At 37.3% G+C, this 15,568-nt stretch overlaps 1 protein-coding gene, 1 long non-coding RNA gene and 1 pseudogene across 2 annotated transcripts; 1 reads left to right on the top strand and 2 right to left on the bottom strand.

The window, feature by feature from the left end:
- Positions 1 to 439: 439 nt before the first annotated feature.
- On the bottom strand, positions 440 to 12,809 carry LOC123886551 (annotated as a pseudogene).
- On the bottom strand, positions 3,281 to 3,791 carry LOC123883875. Its single transcript, XR_006800506.1, has 3 exons — positions 3,555 to 3,791; positions 3,409 to 3,460; positions 3,281 to 3,291 (listed from the first exon to the last, which is right to left on the bottom strand). It is a non-coding gene; the product is annotated as an uncharacterized LOC123883875 (long non-coding RNA).
- Positions 12,810 to 14,510: 1,701 nt separating the features above from the next.
- LOC123886549 lies at positions 14,511 to 15,050 on the top strand. The gene has a single exon (XM_045935857.1). It carries the CDS (start codon positions 14,511 to 14,513, stop codon positions 15,048 to 15,050), a length of 540 nt encoding a protein of 179 aa, XP_045791813.1.
- The last annotated feature ends 518 nt before the right edge of the window (positions 15,051 to 15,568 follow it).

Below are 15,568 nucleotides of genomic sequence, written 5' to 3'. Positions count from 1 at the left end.
CAAAGCGGTTTACTTCGGAAAGTGATAGGCAACGAATGTGTAACATGTTTGGACAAGAACGAGTAATGTGACGATGGTGGCAGCTAAGTTGTAACCACGCTTGAAAAATTTGTGAACATTATATTGTAGCACTAATCCAAAATTTGATGAAAATAATGGCTGAGTAATATGTATTAATTTGTAGTCAATAATGCCACGGTCAACCTCACTCGCGAATGAAGGAAAAAAGCTGCTAGATCTCGATTGCTCTTGTCTGAATGGTCTACTATAACTCCGCTGATTTTGAGCAGAAGAAGCGGAAACGCATATGTCAAAAAGGAATAATATGATTTTTTATTATTGTATTATTGTGTGTAGAACAATTGCTGATATATATATATATATATATATATGTACAAAGAGTAAGACTAGATGCTTATTCTAAGGCTAATATCACGGTTGACATTTAAAGAGAGATATTGACAATAAAGTGTATCTGATATTTCTTTATAATTGACAGCTCACACCAACACTCCCCCTCAAGTTGGTGCATATATATCACTTATGCCCAACTTGTCAAGTGAGCTATGAAAAACTTTGCTAGAGACTGCTTTTGTAAGCATGTCTGCCAACTGACTTTCAGACTTGACAAAAGGAAATTTAACTATTTTGCCTTCAAGGTTTTCTTTGATGAAATGCCTATCCACCTCCACATGTTTAGTACGATCGTATTTAGTACGATCGTGTTGCACTGGGTTTTGGGAAATAGCAATAGCAGCCTTATTATCACAAAACAAATTCATTTCAACACTAGGAGGGAAGCCAATTTCAGATAGTAATCTTCTAAGCCAAAGTAGTTCACAAAGACCCTTAGACATTCCTCTAAACTCAGCCTTGGCACTTGATAATGCCACTACTTTTTGCTTCTTGCTCTTCCATGAGACCAAATTACCTCCTACAAAAGTAAAGTAACCTGATGTGGATCTCCGATCATGAGCATCACCTGCCCAATCTGCATCAGTGTAGCCATCAATATTTAAATGATTATTCTTGGAGAATATAAGCCCTTTCCCAGGAGAGGACTTTAAGTAACGAAGAATTCGGATAACTGCATCCATGTGTTCTTCACTAGGACAATGCATAAATTGACTTACTATGCTCACTGCATAAGCAATATCTAGACGAGTATGAGATAAGTAAATCAACTTGCCAACTAGTTTCTGATATCTTTCTTTATTAGCCGGAATATGAGTTGTACACTTCCCAAGATTATGATTTTGAACAATGGGAGTATCAACAGGCTTACAATCCAACATTCCAGCTTCAGATAACAAATCCAGCACATATCTTCTTTGAGAAAGAGATATAACTTGTTTGGTTCTAGCTACTTCAATGCCCAAAAAATATTTAAGTCCTCCAAGATTCTTCATTTCAAATTCAGTCACCAATTGCTCTTGAAGTTTTGAGATTTCTTCCATATCATCCCCTATAATGATCATGTCATCCACATATATTATTAAGGCTGTTACCTTTTATAACACCCCATATTAATTTATCTAGAATATCAATAAGAGTATACATAACTGAATCGGGATACATTAAAATTACAGAATTCTTTTGTCTAACATGGTAAAATTACGAGGTAATTATTCGTCAGACAAGCCTAACTTGGTAGGACTGAAAAGGTTAATACATATAAAATATTGTACAACCATTATGACACATAAATTGAAACAGATAACATCTAATTAATATCTCTAGATGCCTCCTGCTCCACTTAGCTCACAGCCTCCATGCCTTGAGCAACCTGTTTATCTATAATCAATAAATCGTGGGGTGAGACTACTAAGCCTTAGTGAGTTTCTTACTACCCTCTACTTGGTGTACTAACACCGGGGTCCTGAAAATAGTTGATCACTAATAATCTTATATTCATTAAAGAATAACATAATATAAATAAAAGTGTATCACACAAATATTATCTTGTTCATTTTACAGGAAGCTTCCGAGGTGAGTATATCTCGAAAGGTCCACTAAGGATGTACTCCTCTTGGGATGTTCTCCACTTATGATGTTCTCCACTACCCGTTGTGACATAGCTATGTCACGTTGGTCTTACTCACAATAATTACTTAACGAATTTCTACTCATATGCAGAAATCCTCTTATAGCATAAGCTATACTGAATTGTGGTTTGGGATTAACCACAATATGATCAACTATACTAATTCTAACATTCTTAATTAACAACCAGTCCCGGGGAACTAAAACAACTTATGTTCTCATGCGTCTATACATGATAACTCACATTAGACGTTCGAGGGTTTACATACATTGTACTAATCACTTAGAGCTCCAAAACACAATTTATTTGTCATGAAAATCAGTCAACTCTAAGTTATTACCACAATACAATACCACAATCGAATATGGCGTTAACATGTCTAAAATATGGGAAAACCAGCACAAGTCATAAGCTCTAATTGTTATTATATTGTTCTAAAATTGATGTTGAAATGGTGTGTGAACATGTCTAATAATCGAGGATCATTATTGTACGAGTCGGGAGTCATCCGGACTTAAAACAACAGATTTTCTCCATTTTACAGTGACCAATCGACTGGTACAGTCCAAAACTAGTTTTTCATGTGTTTTTAAAGATGACAATCAATTGGTACAACATGCCAATTGATCGGTACTGCACAAATGTAGTTTTCTTTTTCTTCATAAAATTAAGTTCTTGAATCACTTTTAACAATGCCCAATGACTCCTAACTTATACCTCATGAAACTACAATTATCCAAACGTATTCACAACACATTTGAGCATGGAAAAGGAAACTACTCAAGCATTTCAAAGTATGCATTTCTAATTTAATTCATCAATTTTTCTAACTTAGAAATTATAAATTCCTATGCTTTGGACTTATGGTTGCCATGTCTCTACTTAAACAAACCCACCTGAGATATCCAGCATCACTGAACTGATCCGTACACTCTCGAGCATCCGAGCGCGTAAAACTCGCAATCCAAAACCCAGAATTTGACAGCATCAAGTACCCTAGATTCAAACGTGGACTGAGACTTCATTATTAATCCAAAAATTACCAAATTGGTACTCAGTCGAAGGAAATTGCGTCAGCTTTCCATAGAAACAAAAATCACTCAATTCTGAGTTACAGGGAGAGAGTACTTACTGTTTTACTGCAGGCATATCCCAAACACGAATTTCCTTAGGCTCATTCCAATTTTTGCTTGTTTCCAATTTATGTTCTTCTTTCCTATTTTCTTGTTCAATGCAGGTCTCAAGCTCTCATGAGTGTTCCAAAACATAAAATCATGTACAAACAATCAATCCAATGGGTAGGGACATATATTGGTCTTAGGGTTCATAGAGAAAAGGAATGAAACTGAAATTACTACTCTTACCTTAGAATTCCAATGGCCCATATCCTTATGATTGAATGAACAGCACATGCAACTAAGAATTGAGAGTGAAATTGGAGTTTGTGAAAATGAAAGAGTACGAGAGGCAGAGAGATTGGTGAGGAAAGAAGAGTTTATTTTTCTATTACCTTAATTGCCTTAATCCTTGGGTTGTGAGGAGTTTAGCCAAGAATTTGCATGTGATTTTGGGTGATTGGAAATAGTAAATTCTTTTATGGAGAAGAAGAACAATGGTGGTAGTTGGTGGTGATGGCGTGGAGAGAAGAAGAAGAGGTCCTGACCTTGGGTAAATGAAACAAATAAAACATGAGTTGTTGTACGGCCCATGTGAGCATGTATAGTCTCTTCTAATTGGCACTTACATTTTTGCCCTTCACTCACTACTACAAGACCTTCGATTACTTCTTCATACTTTGGTAATTATTCTTCGTTTAACTCGGATAATTCTCTCTTTTAATTTTTTTCTTCTAGTAATTAAAGCCGGGTTGTTACACCTTTCCTAAACGGTGTTTCAAAAATAAGGTATGATCAGAATTACTTTGGTTAAAACCATATTTTCTCATAGCTGAACTAAATCGACCAAACCATGCACGGGGTGATTGGTTTAGCCCGTACAATGCTCGTTGTAGCTTACACATTACTTCAGCCTTTGAGGATGTGTTGTATCCTGGTGGAATATCCATATAGACTTCTTCTTCGAGATCTCCATAAAGGAATACATTTTTCACATCAAATTGATGCAATGGCCAGTCTAAATTCACTGCTAATGATAACAAAACACGAACAGTATTTAGTTTTGCTACTGGTGAGAATGTTTCTTGATAATCCACACCATATGTTTGGGTATATCCCCTAGCCACAAGTCTTGTCTTATATCTTTCAATGGATCCATCTGCTTTGTGCTTAACAGAGAAAACCCATCTGCATCCTACTGTTTTTTTTCCTTTTGGCAGTGAAACTAGACACCATGTATTATTCTTTTGTAAGGCATTCATCTCCTCTTTAATAGCTTGTACCCACTTTGGATCTGTTAAGGCTTCTTGTATTCCACTAGGAACATGACAAGAGGACAAAGTATGCACAAATGATTTAAGGGGTTCAGATAACCTTTGAGTAGATACATAATTTGCAATTGAATATTTTGACCTTTTATTTTCTAAATCCGGAGAGTACCGTTTAGGGGGCTTACCACGGTTTTCTCTGTAAGGCAATGATGGGTTTCAGATCAAAGAACAGAGTAAAATTGAGTATGAAAAGGAAATTGCAATTATATTAATGAAATCTGTGAACAATTACAAGTACTGCAATGGTGGAATGTAAAATAACAAAGACAACAAACTGATAACAATAGCTATCAGCCCCAAGAGCTCAAAGGCTCCCCTAATCACCAAGATGGTGACCCATTCTTTTCAACAGAATTCTTCGATCCTTCCTTCCCTCTGCCTGCTTCCTAATATATAGTAACTATCACATGAAATGCATACACCCTGTAGCCACGTCATCATTCTTTTATTCCCTTTTTCCTCCCTTAGTCTTGGGCTAAAGTCAAGGCCCACTTTCACATTCAAGTCTCTATCAATACCCACCCCTTTAAACAACCTTGTCCTCAAGGTTGAAATTTGTATCCATCCAACTTTGCCTATATCAAATACAAAGATGAACAGTCCATGAAAAATAAGCAAACCATTCCAGCAATAGTCACACATTATAGCTGCCATAGGAAAATAGAGACCTGGGTTCCATTGACGGATCAACACCTCTTGACTTGCCACATTTCTTGGACTCACTTCAACACTTATAATCATACCACCATTCATGGTATGTTCTATTAGAGCATGCATCTCCACACATGGAAACTCCTGATGGATTATTCTGGTGACAACACTAAAACAGGTATCGTATATTGCATTCACCCCTTTCTTGAATCACATAGTTTCCAAGTCTAGTGACCCCACTTCATTACTGCATTGATAAAGGGTTTTGGGCACCAGGTAATAGATGACAACAACAGACCTTGTACTTGTTACTAATTGATCCTGCTCTTTTATTTCCATTATAAGCCTATGAATACACCTAACATAACATACTGCAATTGTTATATTTCCAAACACGTGGTTTCTTGATGGCTTTATCAAAGCACAATCAGTAGGAAAATTGAATTCTATTAAGTACTGTTGCTTCACCAAAAGTGATGAATGCCAAGACATCATGTTGAAAGAAAGTACACAGTTTCTTTCACTTACATACCCCCATATAACTGTATTCCATAAAGCAAGGTCATACAGTTCTACAACAATAAGGATACAAGCCCCATGAGAAATGAAGACAATTCTCCAACAAAATTCATAAGCAGCCTTTGACAAAAAAACATTGAATTTTCCCGGATCCCATGCTATTCTCAAAACAAATGCATATAAAAACATCATTTCCACTTTGGCTAAGGCGTAATAAGGATCATAGTTATTACTCACCTGGAACCCATAATGTCTCTTCATCACAATTAACCATTTCAAAGCACAAATAAATTCCCTTTGCAGCCCTTGTTGTGCAAACTCATCAATCCATGAGTTCCAAATTGTTGATTTTGGTGGCACCTTTTCCCTTTCCATCCATTGACGCGCATCAGAGCATGCATCATTGGAAGGAAGCTATCAAATTCCATCCTTCTCTTTTATAGAAAATCTCAAACAGAAAAGTCCAATTAACACACATAAAATATGTATTAAAAATTTCGATCACCTCCCTGTCATGAACATCAACTTCCAATTTAACAATAAACCCCTTAACTTGCCTCCTAGCACAATTGCCCAACAGAAAAGCATATTCAGAAAGTATAATAACCTTTTGGCACTTCTCACGTATTTCTATATCTATGGGGAACAACTCAACAACGCTATGCACCATTTGAAATTGGATCAGGTTCACTAAGAGGAACCATTGAGGTTAAAGTAGGATATCAAAGAGCTTGTATTCTTGATATTTTCTCTTTAGGCCCTCCATGGTTCTTTTTCGCCCTCCGGATTTTACTTTTTTGCCCTTCAATAAAAACTTCGGTTTCTACGAATCGAATTTTTTTTGCCTTGAAAAAAAAATTTGGTTTCTGTTAACCGAAAATTTCCTGAATTTGAACTAGAAAAAACTTCGGTTTCTGCGAACCGAAATTTTTATCAAGGGCAAAATTGGAATATTAGGGGTATAAAAGATACATGGGGGGCCCGAAGAAAAAATATCTGTATTCTTTACCCATGAGCCTGATATTATTTTTAAATTGGGCCTTCTTTCTCAATATTTCTTCAGCCTGAATTGCAATCTTCCTTCCCAGCAAACTAATAGAAAATTGCTTTTTTTCTCCATTGTTTCCTCCAAGGCCCCCCAAAGTGACCATTTTGACCCTATAAATGCGTTTGGACTCTAGAATCCGAAATTTGTTTGTTATGGTCCATACAATCCGAAATCAGTTTAAACAAGCAATTGGCTGGTTATGCCTGCCTTGTACGTGATGTTTTGCCCTGGAAAACCTGGGTTTGGACTGTACAATCCGAACGTCCTTATTTTTAACGGTTTTGGAGTATGGAAGCCGAAACTTGTTTGATATGGACCATACAATCCGAAACCAGTTTAAACAAGCCATTGGCTGGCTATGCCTGACTTGTACATCGTTGATGATTTGCCCAGGAAAACTTGATTTTGGACTGTACAATCCGAAATGCTTTGATTTTTAAAATTTTGCCCCATTTCGGATTCTACCAACCGGAAACGCTCATATTCGGTGTGTAGGATCCGAATAGAGTCTATATAGGCTATATTTCAGAAGTTGCACTTTCATAACCACTTGGACACTCAATTGGGAGCTTCGGAGCTAGGGCGATTTTTTTGGCGTATCAGAGACTTGAAAGCAACGTTTATTCACTCAAAGAGGGGCGCAATACTCAATCGGAGTCATACAAGAGGTAATAAGCACTTTAAACCGTTAATTTTTTCAATTTTCATGGTTTTATGATTGCAGTCGCGTTTGGCTCATACAATCCGAACCCATTTCGGATCCCACATGCCAAACTGGACAGCTTTTTAAAATTTTGAAATTTATTGTGATATGTAGGGTTTGTGATGGCCGAACCACCGTTTGAAATGAAACCGAACATCGATGAACCCGACATTGCACAACCTAATGTAGTTGAACCCGCAAATATTTTGGTTAACACTACCAATTATTTTTTTAAGTGTGAAAAGTATAAGGTCCGAGATGAGATGATCGAATGGTGCAAAAAAGAGGCTATAAAAGCTGGATTTACTATGGTGATTGTGAAATCAGATATGGGGCATATCCTTGCAACGGCCTACAACCGCGTTGTAGTTTTATTAACTAAACACGAGATTGGTTATTGTGAAACCTATTTTCCACTGCGCGGTCGTCCACCGTTGGATCCATCTGCACGCATTATGTGTGTTGGTATGGTTCCAAACCATTTTGTGTATGTTAAATTGAAGGTTGGATGTCCACTGCCTCCAACTTGTAAGGAATGGAAAAATCATAGGGTGCCAGAGGCTGAGACTTGGGAGGATACATTTATGGACCGGATGGTTGAGTTTGACGAACTCATGAAGAATGAAAAAGGTGACATGAAGATGATCCTGTAGTTGTGAGAGACAAATGAAGATGGAGCCAAATGAAGACGAACTCATTTTGCTTGAATTGTTTTTTAAGTTTGAAGTTGTAATTTACGTTTTAGAGTTTGAAGTTGTGATTTATTTGATTATGTTTGAAGTTATCGTATGTAATGACAATGGTTATTTTTAACTTTTAATTTAGTGCAAAAGAGCAAATTCCGAACATGCATAATGTTGGCCTGTAAAACTGTAAAAAATTTCTGCAGAAAACTTGATTTTGGACTGTACACTCCAAACCTGTAATTTTAGTGACCATTTCGGTTCGCAGGATCCAAACCTGTGATTTTCTTGACCATTTCGGTTCGCAGAATCCAAACATAATTGGTTTTCGATTGTAGACTCCAAACCAACGTATAAGCACAATTTTCGCCCCCCCCCCCCCCCCCAAAACGTGTTCCCATCTATAATTAGCTTGTTTCGGATCCCACGAACCACACATAATATATTTCGGATCCTAGGATCCATAGCTTCCTAAACCCCCCAAATTCAAGGTTATTTTGGGATTTTTGGGGGGTTTAAGAGGAACATGGAGGGCGAAAAAAGCAATTTCCAAACTAAGAATAATATTATTATTAATATCCATAGGGCCCATTATTATTAGATTAAGAGAAGCAATTAACTCACCAATTAAGGGGAACACGTGGATTACACTAGTGTTGGACAGCTTACCATTAATTTCCCCTTTTACCCTTGCTTTCTCTAGACCCTTCCGTCCTTCAGCAATGGTGAAACGCGCCCCTCGTGAACCCGCGTGCGATGGTTCCGGCGGTTGCAGTGACAGTAGAAGAGCCACATGTCGTACAACATCCGGTGGCTCCGGTGGAAGTGGGGATCGCCGTGGTAGTGTCGTCGCCGGTGGACTGACATCCGACGGCTCCGGCGGTGGCTTGCTAAGCTTTTTTCCTTTGATGCAAGCTTCTTCTCCACCGTTCTCTTTATCCTGTGGTATTTCTTCATTCTTCTCCAACTTCTTTGTTGTGACGAACTCAGTAATCGCTATCACCTCTTTTCCTGCAATGTCGTTACAAAGATTTTGACCCTCAAATCTGTTTTGATCTGGTTCTACTTTCTTCGTTTCATTCTCAGTGATCTTCTTTGACTGAGGTATTAACCTTGGTTTGAATTCCATCTTTTTCATCACCTCTAGCACCGATTCATCCTCACCATCCTTTGACCCATCGTTTTTCTCTTTTATCACGTCAACCACAATCGTGTGATTTTTCGTGACTGAGGGTGTCACCATAGGTGTCGCCGGCAATTTTCGATCTAATTGCTCTGATGGATTCTTCAGTGAACCATATGAGTTATCTTCAATTGATTTCTCAATTTCCAGCGATGTCTCCTTCAAGCCAAGTTGTTTGCACAATTTACTTAGAATCAAGCCTCTTTGTTGCAGTTGGTGAGCGAACTCTTGCATCGTTGATTCCAATTCACTCATTGTTTCTTCCAAAGCTCCAATTCGATCTCCCATTTTTTGTTGTCGTGACATCTTACGATCACTGGTTCCGGGGATGTAGATCCGGCAGGTCGGACCAATTGATGGGTTTCAGATCAAAGAACAGAGTAAAATTGAGTATGAAAAGGAAATTGCAAATATATTAATGAAATCTGTGAACAATTACAAGTACTGCAATGGTGGAATGTAAAATAACAAAGACAACAAACCGATAACAATAGCTATCAGCCCCAAGAGCTCAAAGGCTCCCCTAATCACGAAGATGGTGACCCATTCTTTTCAACAGAATTCTTCGATCCTTCCTTCCCTCTGCCTGCTTGCTTCCTAATATATAGTAACTATCACATGAAATGCATACACCCTGTAGCCACGTCATCATTCTTTTATTCCCTTTTTCCTCCCTTAGTCTTGGGCCAAAGTCAAGGCCCACTTTCACATTCAAGTCTCTATCAGGAAATTTATAACCGACAGATGTATCTAAATCATTTGTACAGGGAAGTGGATTAGAAATACTTACCTCAGGATAATTCTCAGGAGACGGGCCGTTATGTACTAAGGAGTAAGGGGGTTCATGATTTGATTCATTTTCAGTTTCGACTTTTGGTTCAACAACTTGTATTGTACTGCTATCATTCCCTTTGTTTTGCTCTTCATCTATCATCATAAGGTCAGATTCAACATATTCTAAAGCTGGCGCATCTGGCCTCATTTCTTCACTCATAGTGTCAGCTTCAAATGGTGGTAAATTTACCCAATTTTGGTCTTCATCTTGCAACTCCCCCTGAAGAGGAGAATTGGATATGGGTGAAGAGGAATAAAAGTATTCAGATTCCCCAAATGTGACATCCATGGTGATGTAGGTCCGTTTTGTAGTTGGATTGTAACAACGGTATCCCTTCTTATGAGGGCCATATCCTAGAAGGACACATCGAACAACACAAGGATCGAGTTTAGTGCGCTGATTTTTATGTAGATGAACGAAGGCAACGCAACCAAAGACTCGTGGAGGGATCATCAAAACAGTAGGCAGTGGAACAAGTTCAGAAAGAGCCTGCATTGGAGTCTTAAAATCCAGCAATTTAGATGGCATACGGTTTATCAAATGTACCGCGGTAGCTACTGCATCAGTCCAATAACCACGAGGCATGCAAGCACCAATCAAGAGAGCACGAGCTGTTTCTAGTATATGTCGATGCTTCCGTTCTGCAACCCCGTTTTGTTGTGGTGTTTGAGCACAAGAAGTTTCATGAATAAGTCCATGGAGTTGGAAATAAGCTTGAAATTTGTTGTTGATATATTCTCCACCATTGTCAGAGCGAAGAATTTTAAGATTAGCTAAAAGTTGTGTCTGAATCATTGCATGAAATGATTGAAAAACACCAAAGACATCATCTTTACTGTGTAATGTATATAACCAAGTCATTCGAGTGCAATCATCAACAAATATCACAAACCAACGAATGCCGGAAGAAGTAGCTATAGGGGAAGGCCCCCAGACATCAGAGTGGATCAATGCAAAAGGAATATTACTTTTATTCAAATTTATTGGATAAGATACACGATGACTCTTGGATAAAATACAAGTATTACATTTTAGGTCTATATCGTGTACATGTTAAAATAAATCAGGTAGTAAATGCTTCATATAACCAAAAGATGGATGCCCCAAGCGATGATGCCACAACCAAATTTGTCTTTCCTTAATACCGGTAATGTGATGCATATTATTAGCTCTTCCAGAACTGAAATCATCCATATAATATAACCCCCCTCTCTTAGTACCACGCCCAATGATCTCCTTGGTGAGAATATCCTAAAGAAGACAAAAAAAAGGATAAATTAGTGCAACACAATTTAACTCTTCAGTGACTTGACTTACAGACATCAACTTATTTGAGAGTGATGGAACTAGCAAAGTGTTGGACAAAGAAAGTGAAGGTGATAAAGAAACGGTTCCAGCCTCTGTAACGGGATATATGACCCCATTAGCATTAGCAACACAAGTGCGCCTTGGTGGAGTGATTTTGATAAACTCATTGGGGTCAAAGGTCATGTGGTCAGTTGCTCCTGAGTCAATTATCCAACCATTATCAGTACCCTGGTTAGAATTAAGAAATGCATAACCACAGTTACGTTGTTCATGATGTATCTTTTCAGTGTTTTGAGATTCTATAGATGAAATGAAAGATAACTGAGGCTCTGAATTCATTAATGCAGCTCGACCACCAGACCCTCCACTAGTAGTAGCTTCATGTTGTTTCTTAGCCTTGTATTCGTTCCACCATTCTGGATATCCATGTAACTTGAAACAATTTTCCCGAATATGTCTCGATTTTCCACAGTGGGTGCATCCTCCATCTTCTGATGGTGCCTTGGTCTTAGTGGCTGCAATTTTCTTTCTACCTTCAAGAGAATGAGATATATGAAGCGAAGGCAGTGGTTGCTTTCCAATATTGACTCCTTTAGAGGCCATGACAACACCAGAATTGTTCTCTGCTCCTGTTATCATTACCGCCTGTCTAATGTCTTCTCTTCTCACATGAGCATAAGCTTGTTCAACAGTAGGAAATGGTTGTAATTGAAGTACATCACTTCGAATTTTATCTAGTCGGTCATCTAATCCGTCAAGAAAGACATACACCCGATCTTATTGTATGATAGAGTTATACTTCTGTATATCGACCGGACACACCATTGGGTTGGGACGACGAAAATCAATTTCTCTCCATAAGTGCTGAAGATCATTGTAATATTTTTCTATGGATCCTCCAGCCTGATTAACTTTGGTCACCTGCCTTTTTAGATCAAATACTTGAGATGTGTTAGAACCATCAAAATAAGTTATAGCTATAGAATCCCATACCATTTTTGCTGTTGGAAATCGAATGAAATTGCCAATCAGAGATGTGTCCATGGAGTTGATCAACCACCCCTTCATAATTGCGTTTTCAGTCCTCCACTTCTGAAAACCCGGATCTGTCGATAATGGTTGTGGGAGATCTCCATTGATATACCCCAACTTGTCCTTGCCAGAGATATACATCTCAACAAATTGGGACCATAGTGGATAGTTAGAGCCATCCAACTTGATGCCGATCTGCGCCGTGGAAGAGTCACTGTTTGTTGAGTGGGTCTGCGTCTGGTTTTGATTCAAGACTTGTGTCATCCTTGATGTCAAGTCTTCCATAATTGATTTCATATCTTTAATTTCTGTGTCGTTATTCCTACTAGACTCTACTTCCTCATCGATTCCAGTCATGGTTTCAATGGCCGTAGGAGTTGGTGCAAGGAGCAGAATAGAAACCCTAAGATCTCTGCTCTGATACCATGTCAAAAAGGAATAATATGATTTTTTATTATTGTATTATTGTGTGTAGAACAATTGCTGATACACTACATATATATATATATATATATATATATATATATACAAAGAGTAAGACTAGATGCTTATTCTAAGGCTAATATCACGGTTGACATTTAAAGGGAGATATTGACAATAAAGTGTATCTGATATTTCTTTATAATTGACAGCTCACACCAACAACATATACTACGCTTGTTTCGGCCATACAAAGCTTAATATGCGGCCCACTAGACCGTCTAGTATGATTCAATGGTCAGTTTTGACATCAAGTGATTTCAGCTTTCTCCCTATCGCAGTTGCGAGGATCGAACCGTAGTCCTTCCTATCAAGTGCAGCTAGGGTTGGGAACAGGTCAGGCCAGCTCAAGCCTTGAGGCTCGGGTCTGGCCTACAATTTTTCTTCAGGCCTGAGCCTGGCCTACGACCTATCAAATGTTATTTATTTTGGCCTGGCCTGAGCCTTTTTAAAGCCTGGCCTGACCTTGTAGCCTATTTAAAAGCCTGTGTTACATAAAAGTATCCATATAGTCTTTTTAAATACGCTAAACAGGCCTTAAAATCCTATTTCACATTTAAATTTTTATAATTTCTTCAATATTAAGAAAAAGCTAATAAAATGAATAGCACAATAATTAAAAGTTAATAAAATAACAAATATGATTAAATAATAATATATTTTTTCTTTGGCAAAAAAAAAAAAATATTATATGAATAATAATAATTAAATATAAACAGATCGGCATATCAGGCTTTGTAGGCTTTTTTAGAAGCATGAGTTTGACCTATTTATGTAAACAGATTTTTTGAAGTATTAATAATAAACAGGCCAGGCCAGGCTTACACAGGCCAGGCCGAAAGCGCCTGTAGGCTGTCTGGCCTATTCCCAACCCTAAGTGCAGCGCCAATCACCACTGAACCAACTAACGATTGGTATATCTACCCGTTTTAGATGAAATAAAAGTCAATATTTCAGATTTATAAGCTTTTATGGATTCATAATTATTGAATTGAGTCAACATAATTATCACGTTTTGACCAAAAACTTTCAAAATAAATATGTAACACTATATAAGCAAAAATAACATTTATAGGTTCATTGTATAACTAATGTATTTGGTCTATAATATATACCAATACATTAATTATACAATGAACCTAGAAAAATGATTTTTGCTTATATAGTGTTACGGATGGAGTATTAATTAAAGGAGTGAAAATTCTTTGAATTGAGTCAACATAATTATCACGTTTTGACCAAAAACTTTCAAAATAGAGTTTAATTGTTGTGCACTGTCGGTGTAAAGATTCTTTACACATACATCTAGTGATGCGTTGCCACATCATTTAATGAATGTGACACATCATGTGTTTTTAAATACCATACATAATGTGTCAGTATATTATTGAATGCATGTGTAAAATAACTTTATACTAACGGTACATATAAATTAAATTGTTCAAGAAGATAACTACTTTCGTGTTATTTATTTAAAAAAAAAAAAATCTTCTCTTTTCTTCTCCTATGCGAACTATATATATGTGGTTAAATGAAGGAGTGAAACCAAAGGAAATTCCTACATTATCAGCAAATAAAATGGTTCATATATTGTCCTATGCAGTGGTGTTCATTCTATGTGTTACGTCTTGTTATGCAGTCAAAGTTGTAAACGTTGATGCCATTTGCAAGAACGTCACAGATTATACATTTTGTTCAAATCTTCTCAATGCAAAACCTGGGACAAGTCGCGATCTTGTTAGCCTTACACAATACACCATTGACGCGCTTCGTGTCAATGTGACCAACACCGTCAAGCTACTCGACAATTTAATTGCACATAGTGGTAGTAATTTCAACCTAACATACCATTACAATATGTGTTCAGAACTTTTTGGTATCCAAAAGGGTGCCCTTCATACGTTTGAGGATGTTGATAAACTCTTCAAGACGGGTGATTACGAATCTGTGGTTGAAAGCATGAAAACTATCCAATTTGATGCTTTTATATGTCTTTCAGGAGAGTCACCTAGTGACCCTCCTTATGAGGATACCTCTGTACTTCCAAAATATGTTAATGTTGTTAATCTGGTTGCAGAGATTATTATTAGAATGTTATCTTATGTGATAAATACCTAATTATTTTGTACCAAAAAGAAAATATAAAGCCTAATTATATATAAACAAATGACTAAATAATTAAAGGCATCCTTTGTAGAGGACATATATAGGTGTTACTTGCTAGCAATTAATCCAAGGCTGGAAATTTATTCAAACAATATTATTATTAAGGCCGTAACTGTGGTTATAGACTGCATTCAAAACACTTTGCAGTTAGGATTATGTCATGGCATAGTCTATCCTTATGTGTTTACTAAATAAATAGTAAATATTCTACTATTAGGAGTAATCTTCTATTAGTAATTTGTATTCGGCCCATGAGCCCATTAGGTTAGAATAGTCTATATAAACACATTAGTGATTGTAAATTATTCATAACTTGAAATATAATAATATATTCAGTTTTCACATGGTATCAGAGCCTATCCTAGATCTATTGTTGGGCTTCCCGCATCGTCTACGCTTCAGGCCCATTGGGCCTGAGCGTGAGGGGGTGTGTTGGATATTCCGCCTTCATTGCGGTCCACCCCCATCTG

The sequence above is a fragment of the Trifolium pratense genome, linkage group LG5 (genome assembly GCF_020283565.1).
Source record: "Trifolium pratense cultivar HEN17-A07 linkage group LG5, ARS_RC_1.1, whole genome shotgun sequence".
In the NCBI taxonomy this organism is placed as follows: Eukaryota; Viridiplantae; Streptophyta; class Magnoliopsida; order Fabales; family Fabaceae; genus Trifolium; species Trifolium pratense.
The sequence above is the reverse complement of the archived record's forward strand: the minus strand, read 5'-3'. Positions and strand labels throughout refer to the sequence as shown.

Coding starts and splice junctions, on each gene's coding strand:
- LOC123886549 (XM_045935857.1), top strand. CDS start 14,511: ATGGTTCATATATTGTCCTATGCAGTGGTGTTCATTCTATGTGTTACG.